The 14,275-nt window shown below is 48.6% G+C and overlaps 1 protein-coding gene across 11 annotated transcripts in view; it reads right to left on the bottom strand.

Annotated features, from left to right (window-relative positions):
- Arhgef11 (Rho guanine nucleotide exchange factor 11) overlaps positions 1-14,275 on the bottom strand; it is a 127,224-nt gene that overhangs the window by 5,106 nt on the left and 107,843 nt on the right. For all 11 annotated transcript variants that reach the window (XM_029474855.1, XM_029474861.1, XM_029474853.1 and 8 more), the window contains 15 exons: positions 10,643-10,769; positions 7,551-7,730; positions 7,425-7,472; positions 7,059-7,246; positions 6,721-6,867; positions 6,018-6,097; positions 5,739-5,864; positions 5,159-5,276; positions 4,370-4,548; positions 3,762-3,837; positions 3,369-3,536; positions 2,522-2,612; positions 1,682-1,807; positions 1,141-1,202; positions 103-315 (listed from right to left, as the gene is read on the bottom strand). In XM_029474855.1, the coding sequence (XP_029330715.1) occupies positions 103-315; positions 1,141-1,202; positions 1,682-1,807; positions 2,522-2,612; positions 3,369-3,536; positions 3,762-3,837; positions 4,370-4,548; positions 5,159-5,276; positions 5,739-5,864; positions 6,018-6,097; positions 6,721-6,867; positions 7,059-7,246; positions 7,425-7,472; positions 7,551-7,730; positions 10,643-10,769 (1,929 nt within the window). The remainder of the gene's footprint in view (positions 1-102; positions 316-1,140; positions 1,203-1,681; positions 1,808-2,521; positions 2,613-3,368; positions 3,537-3,761; positions 3,838-4,369; positions 4,549-5,158; positions 5,277-5,738; positions 5,865-6,017; positions 6,098-6,720; positions 6,868-7,058; positions 7,247-7,424; positions 7,473-7,550; positions 7,731-10,642; positions 10,770-14,275) is intronic.

Raw genomic sequence — 14,275 nt, 5'->3', positions numbered from 1 at the left:
TCAAGCATAGCTAGTAGGGATCTCTGAGCAGGTGAAGGTGAGATTCACACTGTCTATGTTACTGGGTCACAGGGCCAATGACAGTGTCTTTGAAGCACTCACCATCTTCCAGGGCAGCGTCAGCAAGTCCCTCCATGAGCAGAGGGCCTGTGAGGGCCAGAAGGACAGGGTCCCTTGTCCTGATGCCTCTGTTTTCTCCATCCAGGGAGGGGGGAGGGCAAGGCAGGGCCCTCAGCTCCTCTGCATCCTCGTCCTGCTCAGGCCCCTCTTGTGCTACCAGCTGCTTGTCTTGACCTCTCTGCTCGGTCCCGGGGCCTGTTTTGGATGAGTGTGTTAGGGCATGGCGGAGGAGATGTAAGAGGTGAGCTATGTCCGGCTGCAGACCCAGGGCTTGGGAGCACTTGCTGACAAGCTCTATGGGAATTCACGGAGCACCTCACGAAGCCGACTCCCGATACACACCACTAGACAAAGACTTGTGCCTGGGGGTGGAACCTATGGTCTTAGTGGAGGGACATAGGGCATAAAAGTAAACTAGGAAGTCAGGCATTTGTTAGAAGGTGCTGAGTATTATGGGAAAAAGACAAACTAGATCGGGGTCTGAGCATTAGAAGCTGGTTATACTGTAATTGACCCAAACAACAAAAATAACAACAGAGCAACTGAACGAAGCTATGAAGGACTCGTGAGACTCAGAGGAAAACAATCTAAGAGGGAGGAAATGAAAGGGTGACGTATGCAGGGAACATTTTTCTCCAAACTCAAGATCCTAATTTACCAAAACAAAAAAAATAAGGAAAACAAACAAAAAAAGCCCCAGACAAACCTCACAGGGAACTTCCTGCAAACATCCCATCCCAGAAATTACGTCTTAGTCCTAACTCCTGGAGCACCCTGCACTTCTTGCTCTCTGACAGCAATCTAGCTGAACCACGCAGGGCCTTGTCTGCTAACCCTGTTACTACAGGCGCAGTGGAGACGCTCAGGCTGTCTATCAGTCGCTTCCCCTAGACTCCCCTCTTGCTGTTCTCTTCAACTCATTTAGCACAGACCTCATACCTGTGGCCCGACACCTCAATCTGACCCTATCTACAAGAAACGGACTATCCTGGTCTCCCACAAGATGGAGAGAGGCCTTACCTTCAGATGGCTGCTTGGGTTCTCTCTCAGTGGGATACACTTCCGAGTCATTCATCTCTACCCTGAGGGAAGAAACCCACTCAAGGTTAGAGCAGGACCACTTGGTGGCAATTCTAGCTTTGCCAGCCTGGTCAGAGTGTCATGAATCCCAGCCAGGCCCCCTTATATCTTTCACAGGCAATGAAGGACAGGGTGTGAGGGGGAAGGTGCTGGGCCTCACCACCTGACTGGGCTGTGCAGAATGGCAATGCAGAAGATGAATGCTGGCCTCGCTTTTCTAGCTATACTCTATACCTCAACCCTACTTTAGAGGCAGTCTGCATTGTATCCATGAGAGGTGGTGGGGGAGAGCAGGGAGGACAGCAGGTAGACAACAGAGGCATGTTCCTCTCTTTGGCTCTCAGAGACACTGTTTCCCAGTGGCCTTTGCCTGGGGAGGCTGTCTACCCTAAGGTGAGAGGCCGAGGAGCATCAGGAAACAGGCAGGTTGGATTGGGGGTGGGGGGAGCAGCGGGGGGAACTGGAGGGCTCAGCACCACACCTGCTGGAGGTGGAGCCCTGGTAGGCTGGCTCCTGGGATCCTGGTGGTGAGGGATGGATGAGTACTGGGGCATCTCCAGGGTGCTTGGTGGCATTCTGCACAGCCTCTTCTAAGAGCTCCATCCATCTGTTACTCGGCACAAACACAGGACTAGTGGTGAAAACAAGGCCAGGCATACCTGTGTCCTCTGTGGACCCCACTGCCAAAAACCTTCAAAGCCCTTTCTAAACCCCATCTCAAGGAACCTATGCTAGGCAGGCCTCCACTTCTATCAACATTTCTCACTGGCTGTTCCCCTGGGTTTGTATGACTCATACATACCTACCAATTACTACATACTAACACTTTACTAAGCTATACTCTATGTACTAATATATTAGTATAATATATGCGATGCATATTTATATATTTATAATATATATATATAGTATATTTATATACTATGCACTAAGTTATAGTCTCTGTATATAGTTCCCCCTCAGATAACACCATGTACCTGAAAACCCCAAGGGGTTTTGACAGGTTGACTTAACCTGTCTTTGCCCACTGTGTCATGCCACCTCTGGCAGCCAATGTTGAGAACATGGGGTAGATAGACACCCTGGGAAGAGACAGGGCCTGAATCATACATGGACTTAGTATGCTCGTCCCAGAGTCTGGTTATGTTCTAGAGTGGTGGCCTCTGCTGCTCCGTGCTATGTTGCTTCCGACTTCTCTTCCTAGCCTTCCATCCAGGAGCTGCTCTGGGCTCAGCCCTGGTCTCACTGCTCAAATCCTTCTACACACTACTCTGGTTCCCAGGGGACTGACGTTACATGGGACCCCATGATCAATTCTCACATATTCTTGTCTGATGATGTCAATGCAACCAGCTCATAGATCTGGGGAGGGCCCAGCTCGGAGGTGCAGATGATGAAGAAGGCTCGTTTATCTGGGTAAAGAAAGAAAGCCAGAAAGTGTGCACTGGGCACGACAGACATGGTCCCTAACCTGAAGAAAACACTGAGATTGGCATGGGTCATCAGAATCAATTGTGATCCACCAACAAAAGATGTAGGCAATTTTGGGTCCCCCAGTGACATTTGTCAGGGCCATTCTTACTTCTCCCCTGCTTTGCTGGGGCTGATGTGTACACAGTGCTTAGGGTTTAGCAAATCTTCTCACGTCTACCCTATCCCTTTGAGCTGCTTGAGGTCAGGTGCCATAGATGAGGGTGGTCCCAGGGAGTGTGGGATCCTACCCTTTCTTGTCACATCATACTTTGCACTGTTATCTCAAACCCCTGGACTTGGCTCTGCGCTGTAGGTGTGCTTGCTTCTGAAACTGCTCTGTTCCAGGCACTCTGGCAACAAGACCTGTCCTGTTCCTTACATCTACTCCAATTCCTCTGAACCTTGCTTTGATATCCTCAGCCCCCGACAGTGCACCCATCCCATCCATCAGTGTCCTTCAACCCCGTTTCAGCTTGTGCATCTTCATCTTGGTCCATTATCCACCCCTTAGCCTGCCCATCTTGGACCAAATCTTCCTGCTTAGACTGGGTCAAGATAGGAACACAGGAGGAAACACAGGAGGACATGTCTTGTAAAGCCCCAGTATGGGCTTATATCACCCAGCACACAATGGATAGTGAACAGTGAATACACCACAGAGCCCCAGGCCTGCTGGCTCATCAACTCATGGGTACCTGTGGCCACAGAGCGGATGAGCACGGCATTGAGCTTCAGCACAGGGCTGAAGGTCTGCTTGCTGTCTGAGGAGCCCACAGCTGTCTTGCTGTGGCACTTGAGCAGCAGCCTCTCCTCTTGTCTCTGCAGCAGCACTACCAGGTCCTCAAGTAACAGCACCTGGAGGTCTAAGAATTAAGACAATCCCTGAGCTCGCTCACCCCTCATCAGCATCCGGGGCCCAGAGGCTTGATGCCCACGCCCAGGAGGAATACAGTAACTCCAGCTCTGTCTCAAGGAGTCCTACGCTGACATTCTAGTTGCACTGTGTATGCCTCCTCAGCTTCCCCCTGCCCTATCAGAGCGGCACACTTACCACAGGTCCCCTCCCACTTCCAGTCCCGGGCACATACCCAGGGTCTTGTCTTTGCTGATCCTCCAGGTCAGAGGCCCCTCGTGGATCATCTTCCTTGTCGTAAGATCCAGGCTCTGTTAGGGAGACACCACCACTCCATTCACTCAACAAGTGTTTAAGAAACCATGGTGCATGGACATTATGCTCAGGTGCTGGGAATGAGTGGGTAGGAAACAGCTGTTACCTTTGAGCTCTTGGGGATGGAGAGAAGTAAAGGGTGCTATGAAGCCCTGTGTGTGTCCTGTGATGCTCTGGGGGATATACCAACAGCTTTGACTTGGGTTTCCCAAGGAGACATGCTGCCTTTCCTGACCTCCTCTTCAGCTCCACTCCTTCTCTATGATCTCCACCGTTACCTCAAGTCCTCCCCAGTCCTGTTCTTCCAAGGCAGAGTTCCATCATCTAGTATGTACTTAGTGAGGCTGCCTGTTCTTGTCCAGCTAGGGATGAGTGACGTCAATAGGGTGTGTCTCCCAGGGCATGATGACAGGCAGTCCCTATCTCTTACTTCTAAGATTCACTGGACCCTGACTTGAATTCTGCTCCTAAGGGAGCCCAAGAAGGATGCACGTGAGGGGCTCTAGAGTTGCAGCCTCCACCTCCTACCTTGAACTCTGCTGCCAAGGGGTTGCTGGCCCGCTCTAGAGCAGTGGCATCCAGGCGTTTCTGGTACCCTTCTAAGCGGTGACGGTTCTCTGTCTGCTTCACTGCTTCATTCACAAACTTGAGAATCTCTCGGCATTGGTCCCGGGCACGGCAGAGCTTCTCATGCTCAGATGTGCCACCTACCAAATGGAGGATGTGTAGTGGTTGGTGCTTCTGCAATGGTTTATAAATCTAATTTACTATCAGTGTGTGTGGAGGTCAGAGGACAACTTGGTCTTCCCTTTCCCCTCTATTCATCTTGCTAGTCCCTGGTTATGGCATTTGTACACTACAGAGGCATCCAGCAGAGGTATGAATGGGTGCTAAAACTCAGCAAAGCCCTGGGAGGAACTCATATTTGACCTGATGGGCCAGCCTGTGGGTCCACACTTCCTGATTTGTATAAAGGCCCCACAAGCCATCTGTAGCCTTGTAGCATTTTGTATTTCTTTCTTTTTTTTTTTTTTTGGTTTTTCGAGACAGGGTTTCTCTGTGTAGCCCTGGCTGTCCTGGCACTCACTTTGTAGGCCAGGCTGGCCTCGAACTCAGAAATCCGCCTGCCTCTGCCTCCCGAGTGCTGGGATTAAAGGCGTGCACCACCACGCCCGGCTGCATTTTGTATTTCTAAACCACATTTATAATCATTCTGAGACTCAATGTACCAGGATGAGGAAGAAGACACTGAAGACCACAGGACTGTGACAAAACAAGGACCTTAGCGGCCACCAGCCCAGGCCCTCCCTGGCCTACCCTCTGTGTGCTTGATGATGTTCTCTAGCAGCAGTGGGTACTTAGTGAGCCGCTGCATCTCAGAGATGATCAGGTCACGAAGCTGCAGACGCCGGCACTGGGGGTGGCTCTCAGCTTCCTAAAGAGCAAGAAGCAGAGGAGGAAGAGGTGCCAACTGGTGGTTGGGAGCTGTCTTCAGGGCTCAGAGTTAAGATGGCTATGAAAATGTGACATAAGTCCTAATCCTACATGGGTCCCCTGGAAATGGTGGCAGTTTTCTCTTTCAACATTTAGGGAGGGGTTGACAGTCTAGGAAGAGATGGTCAAAACAGAAGGGCAGTATCATTCCAATTCTAGAGAAAAGTGCACACTAGTTCTAGTACGCAAAACAGGCTTTTGGTGTGCAATGCAGAGTAATTGTCAACCAAGGTCCTTCTGCCCTAGACTTAATGATTTAGTTTTGGTGCTGGGTGATGTGGTTAGGTGGGACACAGCTAGGTGCCTCAGTAGAGAAGGGATGAGGTTAGGGGCCAGAAGAGGTCAGAAGATCTCTGGTGAGCATGGTAGAGATGAGGGAGGGTCAAGACACTGCCCAGGATACCTGCATGAAGAGCTGGAATCGACTCTCCTTGCGTTGCTTAGTCCTGATTAGCTCCAGGGCTACTGACTGATAGGAACAGAATTGTGCAGCTACTTGCTGGAGCTCTTCTCGGGCAGGACCATCAAACTGAAGAGGCAGAATGGATATGGTCCAGGTATCACACTCCTGCTAGGAAGCAGCATTCCCTCCCTTTAACTACTCCCCCCCCCCCCCCCCCGTGAAATTCCTTAGTCTTAGTAGGTAAAGAGCTCTCTTCCTCCAGTCTCCTCACTGCCATACCCGAGCCAGCATGAGGTCACTGATGTCTCTGATAATGGGGCCCTCCTCCCGGAGCTTCTTCATGGCTTCACACCAGGAATCTGGGGAGACAGGATGCTAGGGTTGAGCTATACTGCTAGGTACCTTGTTACCAGGAGGAAAGGCATTTTGACAGGAGTCCATGGAGAAGGCTGGAAACCTTCATTTTGGGGGTTCTGGAGGATTAGTTTCAAGCTATCCATCAGCTTCTCCCAGCAGGAGTAGTAGGGTATGCTGGAGAGTCTCATGTCAACCTGACATACAAACTAGAGTCATCTGAAAGAGGGAACCTTAACTGAGAAAACACCTCCATAAGATCTGGCTATAGGACATCTCCCTAATTAGTGACTGATGGGGAAAGGCCCAGCTCACTGCAGGTGGTTCCATCCCTGGACCGGTGGTTCTGGGTTCTATAAGAAAGCAGGCTGAGCAAGCCATGGGGAGCAAGTCAGTAAGCAGCACCCTTCTATAGCCTCTACATCAGCTCCTGCCTCCAGGTTCCTGCCCTGTTTGTGTTCCTATGATGATAAACAGTCATATGGAAGAGCAAGACAAATTCTTTCCTCTGAAACTTGCTTTTAGATCATGGTGTTTCATCACAGCAGTAGAAACCCTATTTACTCAGGGGGATGAGGTGGGATGGGGTGGGTGGCACGAGGAGTCTGGAGAGACTCAGGCTCCTTACTGTGGATCTCTATGAGTTCAGGCAGATTAGGGAAGAGCCTCGCCAGCTCTTCCCGTGGCATTAGGTTCTCCTTCTTCATGCGCTGGTAGAAGATGAGGTCCAGGACTCGTAGCGTGCGGAGGTGGGATGCTTCTGTCACAAAGAGCTCTGAGCAGGGGTTGTGACAAGGAGAGGCAGGGGAAAAATAGATCAGCAAGTGTCTAGAGTCACTACCCGGCTCCCACACCATGCTACACCATGGGAAAGTAGAGTACTGATTTTTCTATTCTTGGGCTAAGATCAGAAGTGAGGTGACCTTGGGAATGAGTGGAGATGAGGGGGACAAGGCAGGTTCTCACCATTGATGACCTCTTGCCGGTCAATTTCCCTCTGTGTCAAGTTTGCCACTACATCCTTGCCTACTGTATGCTGCCAGTTTTGGACTTCTGGTTCTGGCTCCAGGTCAGACAGTTGGCCCAGATCATCCTCAAGGAGGTGGGGAAGGATGACATCTGTACAGAACCCCAGATTGGGGGACTCAATGCTCCTGTGGAAAATGGAGAGGTCGCCTTCACTTGTAGGTAACTTACACTCAAGACTGTCCATTACTCTCTCAGGCCCATGGGGAATGACCATATATGGCCAGCTCTAGATGTGGGAAGGTGGCTAAACACAGGTGTGCCACAGAGATATCAAACAGAAGCACTACAGTGTTTACCACTCACCTGCGGCCCATTTTGGGGGTGAAGGGAGGGGTTGGGTTCTCAAGAGACCTGAGGAGAAAATGCCAACTCTTAATACACTGTTATTACACTAAATAGCAATGGGTGTAGTCACTGGACGCTACGCACCTGGTGGAGAGGCTGGAGGCAGAGGATGAGGCTGACTGATGAAGGCGAGTAGCCTCAGCAGCAGCATCCATGTCAACATCACTTCGAGACCGGGGCACATTCTCTGCCTTCCGGGATCGCTTCATCTCCTCCCGGCCCTTGAGGCTCTCAGAGCGGCCAAGGCGAATCTCTGAGCGTGAACTGTCAGAGAGGGACAGAAAACTTTGAGATTTGACAGTGTGCCTAGCTTTTACTTGTTACCCCACTTCAAGGGCACCTCAATACCAGAGGCCCAAACATGAGGGTCCAGAAGCTGCTCTACAGATACTTTGCTCTCCCCAGTGAACTTATTGAATAGTTTCCTCTCTTTACCTTGAGCTCTCAGAAAGGTGAAGTCAGAGGCTAAGAGAATCAGCTTTGTGGTGTGCCATGATGTCTTAGATGATGGTTCATCAGGAACCACACGGTTCATCCAACCCCACTGCCCAGGAGGCCATCCCATGGCCAGTACACCTGCCTGTTGTGGACCAGCTGTCTCTTCGCTGACTCTAAGGTGGATCTTTCCTTGACAAGATCCTTTTTTTTAAGGGAGATATAGTAACGGCTCTCATATCTTGGGGCTCCATAATTTCCAGGCTATCTGTCAGAAGATGTTACCTGCTGCACTATTCTCACCCTCTAGCTGTGATGTAGATTTCTTCTTTTCCTACTGACAGCACCCTTCCTAAGCTCCAATTTCCATTCCAAGGAGGAATGGCTGGAGAGAACGCTTCCAGGGTCTGGTTATAGACAGACAGAGATTCAACCCTGGCTGTCCGGGGGGCTTGGTGAGAGGCGGACAGCTGAGAACGGCTTTCTGTTGAGTCCTGCAGTGTATCAGGCTCACCACAGCTGGCACCTCTGACCCTCAGATGCCCCTGGATGCCTCAGGCCTGCTGGGCTGGTCCTTTGTTGACATTATTACCATTATTACTAATCTACATCCTGTTCTGTGTCTGGAACTACAGAGGGCCTTGAGATGACTGGAGAGCTCTCATCGGTAAAGCCGGCTGTGGAAGTGGAGAGCCAAGTGCCTTGACTCTTCATTTATATTCTCTAAAAAGCCAGAGATTCAAAGTGGGGCTCATTTCCTGAGGGCTTGAATTTGTCCTCGAGATTTTCTTGACAACTGATGCCCTACTGAACTTACTCCTCAGAAACCTACAAGGACAATCCCAACCCAGGCCGACCCACACCATTTCCTGTGTCTGCAGTCAGCACTGCTAACCCCTCAGTAGGGCTAGAGGGCTGCAAAGCTTTGTCTTCCTAGAAGAAGCCTCGGCACTCAATACCTGCTGAGCATCTATTACAGCAGGCTAAACTACCTCCAAGTGCTGCTCTTCGCCAAGACTGCCAAGGAGTTTACAATAAAACCCAAAGGCTTCTGCTTAGAATAGCTTTAGGATTCTGGCGACTGCCTTAGATAGAACAAATTTATCCAGCAAGGCCAAGAGTACAGTCTATAAGCGGTTTCAAATATTTTCTCAAGGTATTGACACTGTCTCCGAAACTTAAAAAATATGACATATATTTAAAGTATTACACCTGTCCCAGCAATTATATGATTTATTTACCTACAAATATTAGGTAATTGAAACCTTGACAGTACAACTTTTTTTTTCCCCTGAGACAGGGTTTCTCTGTATAGCCCTGGCTGTCCTTGAACTCAGAAATCCGCCTGCCTCTGCCTCCCAGGTGCTGGGATTAAAGGAGTATACCACCACGCCAGGCTGATAGTACAACTTTTAATCTTTGTCAAATCCTGGAGAGATGGCTCAGCCATTAGGAGCACTGTCTGCTCTTCTAGAGGTCCTGAGTTTAATTCCCAGCAACCATGTGGTGGCTCACAACCATCTATATTGGGATCTGATGCCCTCTTCCAGCATGTAGGTGTTCATGCAGATATAACACTCATATACATAAAATAAATAATAATCTTTGTCAAATCCTTTGATGTGTGCTAAATTTATGAAGGCCTAATATAGAGAGAAAGAAGAACATCTGACTTAGAGTTAACAGTTATTTCAAAGGCAAAATGGCTAGAGTATCTACACTGCTACCTGTAGACTTGCTTCTGCCTACTGCTATTCCTCAGTGGCTTTCAGACTAGATTTAATAACAGGATTATTTTCCTATACAAAGGCTATAACATGGTACCTCAAGGGTGACTTGAGGAGTCTGCAGATATTTCTGACTACAGGCAATCTTTATCTAAAGCTGGCTGTAGCCACAACCTGACTGTTGTCATGCCAGTCAGGAGCAAGTAAACCTTAGAGTGTGTATTAAAACCAGACAGACATCCTGTTTCGCACCTGATACTTGATGGAGGTGCAGAACTTAAGATAGCACAATCCCCAGTCCTTCTCAACCCTTTCTGAGACAGGGTCTGACTCTGTAGCTAGGCTAGCATTGAACTCTCAGTGATCCTCCTGTCTCAGTTTCTGGAGTGCTAAGATTACAGACATGTGTCACCACATGTGCCTCCCCCACATTTTTTTCTCCCTAAAGGGAAGAACAATTTGTCTTGAACCAACTGACTCTATGGTCTGCTGAAATGGATGACGTATTCCCAGTAGTTGTCTTTGAAAGTGTCTGCAGAAACTCCTTTCTAAGCATTTTTACAATTTATTATTATTATTTTCAGAGACAAGATCTCTATATGTAGACCGGGCTGGCCTAGAACCCACAGAGATCGGCTGTCTCTGTCTCCCTAGTGCTGGGATTAAAGGTGTGCCCATTACACTTACCTAGCTTAAGTTTTCTTAAGAGGCAAAGACTTTCTTTAGCCTTTCCAGCACTTCCCTGTTTTCTCCACATCACCCAGTGCTTTCTGACTAAGCTGCTGGGTCATATAATCTAACTCCATCTGAGGATGGAATTGCTCACTAGTTGGAGGATCAACCTGAAGGCTGTTCATCTACATGGTCTTCCACTGACCTAATTCCCAACACTACTCAGGGTGGGCAGGCCCTATGTATGGTGGGACCTCACAGTCTAGTGGAGAGGAGCCAGGCAGCTGAATTAAACCCTAGTGATGCAGCCTGCCCACGCGGGCCCCACCCAGCTACAGCTACCTGTCACTCTCCAGCAGGTCCTCAGGAAAGCTTCCTGTTGAGAGTCGCTGTGTCCCCGGCTCTGGGACATCATACTGATGGCTGTTCTCAAAGTGCTGAATGATGTTCCTCACATTGCCTGGCTTAACTGCAGGCAAAAAGAAAATGAAGGGTACTATGCTTTCTGTTCCAGGGCCCTGACTCCCCTGTAGCCCACAAGACAGAGCAATGAACAAGCACAGATGAGAACAGCATGGGACCAGAAGACAGGCACGTGACCTAGTCCTCACTCTTCTCTGGTTACGCTGTGTGGTCCTAGGTGGACACTCTCCCTTTCTAGGTATCCTTTTCTTATCATGTACAAACCTTCATATTCTACCATAATTCTTCATATTAACTTTTCTTAAGTCACATGGCAAGTTAAAAAAAAAAAAAGAAAGAAAGCCAGGAAGACCAAACCACACCTATATGGAATCTGCCCATGTTGCAAATCTCAGGCCCTTTAAACATTTCTGTCACTTTAAGAACTCACCCCCTCCCCCTCTCCACCCCACAACTCCCCATCCCATTCCTCTGTCCAGCTTTGAGCTCCATTATTAAAGAATCAGTAAGAGGTGATCTCTTAGAACAGAGGCAACACATTACTCTCTGGTATTTAAACTCTAGCTCTTCCCACAAGCTAACACCTTTAGGAGCTAGTCTTGTTTCAAGGACAGAAGAGGCAGACAGGGAGGAGAAACCCAGACACAATGCCTGGGAACCCTACAGAGTGGAACTCAGACCAGAGCCCAGCTTCTGGGAGCCAGGGAGGAGATGAGGAGTCCATTGTCAAGTCAGACTGAGGTTAGAGTAGGGCTTGGGCAGAGGGCAGAGGAGGCAGCAGAGGTACCCAAGGACCTGATAACAAGACTGACCTCCTGGTCGCAAAAATCTGACTTTCACAGGAAAACTTTCAAGCCTGAGAGAACAAAAAGATTTGTCTAATCTTCCTATGTCTACAACTCTATCCTTGAGACAGACGGTGAGGGTGCGTGAGCGGCTGGGTATCGGTTATTAGGGGCTGTTACTATCACTGCTTTTGGAATTCAGGATCCTTCCTAGACTAAATGTGCAGCTGGCTTGGGGGCTACTACAGACTCCATGATCTACTGTGCACCCACAATGGACTCGTCTGGGTGGTATTCAAGAATCTAGAAGTATTCTACACTCTGCATGAGGCAGAGTCTACTATTGGGCTGTCAGAAAAACATCTAGGTATGCTCTGTGTAGGGTGTGGCTATGACAAAAAGTAGCCGTAGCCCTGAGATCTGGTATGCTGATAACAAGGGGGACATACTTTTAATCCCAGCAGTTTCAACAGAGACTTTACTCCCTCTTCTCTACTCTGAGTGATGACAGAACTAAGTACAAGTGACAGTGGGGGTCAGGATGATTGCTCACTCAGTGAAGTGCTCGGTGCATCAACGTGAGGACCAGAGTGGAATCCCTCACACTCGCATAAAAAAACCAGTGTGGTAGCAAGCAAACTCCAGCGGTAGGAAGATGGAGACGGCTATCCTAGCAGACTGGGGAGCCCCAGTTCCTAACGAGAGACCATCATAAAAAACAAGGTGGCTGTTTCATGAAGACTGACACTCGGGGTCAATCTTTGACTTCTACAGCCCCTCGACACACAGGTGAGTCCAAGAGCCAATTGAGCCTTCCTACCAGTGGTTGTTTGATCCTCAGATGTAGATAGACACTAATCTGATGTCTATCTATTTTAGAAGTCCAAATCAAATCAAGCAATCAGAGCAATAAAGTGTGAATGACGGAGCATGTGGGTGGGGAACAGGGCTGGGGAGGCCCATCAGGGTAAGAGTGTGCACTGCCCTCCAGAGGAGCAGACCTCAATCGCCGGCAACCCCATCATACGGCTCACAGTTGCCTGCATCTTCAGCTCCAGGGGACCCAACTCCTCTGGCCTCTGTGAGCACCTGCATTCATGTGCAGATACCCACACATACAATTTAGTAATAATAATAATAATAAATCTTGAAAACAGAGATGATGAGGACGCTCTGCTGGGCTAAGCAACCTCACTCCATCTTGTCCACTCTTGTTCTGCCACAAGCTGACAGACAGCAAGCTCCAGTGAAGCCGCCTGGCCTCTTACAACCTGCTCTCACCTCACACTTTCCTTGCCATGGCAGCTGAGGAGCCTGAGGCTGGGACTGTAGCAGCCATGGTAGAGCAGTTTCGTTCCAATGAAGGACCTGGGCTTCTAGGCTATTCTTTTGCTACCTTTTTTTTTTTTTCATGAATTATTTCTATGGCTTAGGATAGCATGGGATGTCAGTAACTTAAAATAATCTCAAGGCACTATTTTAAATTGCCATTTTTATATAAAGTGAATTCTAGCAATGGAATTTCCTGACTCTATTTCATTGCTCTTTTTCTACCTGTACAAATGACTGTAGAACCTAGAAGGCATTAATCATTTTCTGTACTTTCCTTTTGAGACAGTATCTCATGTAGCCCAGGCTATGTAGCTGAGGCTGACCTTGATTCCCTAATCTTCCGGTCTCAACTTCCCAAGTTCTAGGGTTATAGGAGTATGCCACCATGTACAATTTGAATTGTTGAACTGTACACACGTGATGACGTTTTGATGTAGGCTAAGATTCTTATGGGTTAATGTGTATACTTTGTTTTATTATTATTTTTTGTTGTGCTGGCAATCAAAGTCAGGAGTTTACACATGCCAATCATGTGCCCTGCTGAGCCATCTCCATAGCCCTGTATCAGTCATTGTTCCTCAAGTGTATGTGAAAAGGGGGGTGGTGTGGGGGGAAGAGAGGGAGAGGGAGAGGGAGGAGAGAGAGAGAGGGAGAGAGAGAGAGAGAGAGAGAGAGAGAGAGAGATTGTGTGTGTATAACCTAACCTTTAAATGCTATTCCTGGAGAAATGACCACCTTTTCCCATCCCCCAACAGGGTTTCACTGACGTGGAGTTGGTCGATTCAGTAAGGAGGCCGATCAATGAGCGCCAGGGATCTACCAGCCTCCAACTGCTCCTCATTGCTGCGATTCTACATGCATACCACTATAGCTGTCTATTTTTCCTTTCAGTTTATTTATTCACTGTGTATGTGTGCTCTGCCTGCATTTATATCTGTGTAGCACTTTTATGCCTGGTGCCAGTGAAGCCCAGAGAGGATCTCAGATGCCTTGGGACTGGAGTTACAGAACAGCCAGCACTCTGAGCCACTTAGCCTCTGTCCAGGTCCAACATACTGAGCTTTCTGATGAGGAAGAGACTCAAGCTCTTAGGTTTTGGGGCAAGTACTTTATTGACTCAACTAAGTAGGCCAGCCTGGCTTCCAACTGAATATCCTCCTGTATTACACTGAAGAGCCTAAGCAGGAATAGAGAATATAAATAAAAGAAAAATCATTAGCAACTTGTAACTTAATTAAAAAGACCTTAAGCTGATTGTTACTTCACGGAATGAAAGCTGACCATTCTTGCTTCTCCCCCTGCAGTACACACTGCAGCCTAGGAGGGTCTGCTTCATATATACAGCCCCCTAAAAGCTTGCATGCTGATGGCTAGATCACAGCTAACGGGGTGACCGGGAGGTGGTGAGTGTTTTAGAAAGTGTGAGGTCTACCTA

This window comes from Mus caroli, chromosome 3 (genome assembly GCF_900094665.2).
Source record: "Mus caroli chromosome 3, CAROLI_EIJ_v1.1, whole genome shotgun sequence".
In the NCBI taxonomy this organism is placed as follows: domain Eukaryota; kingdom Metazoa; phylum Chordata; class Mammalia; order Rodentia; family Muridae; genus Mus; species Mus caroli.
Note: the sequence above shows the minus strand (reverse complement) of the source record. Positions and strands in the feature narration are given on the sequence as shown.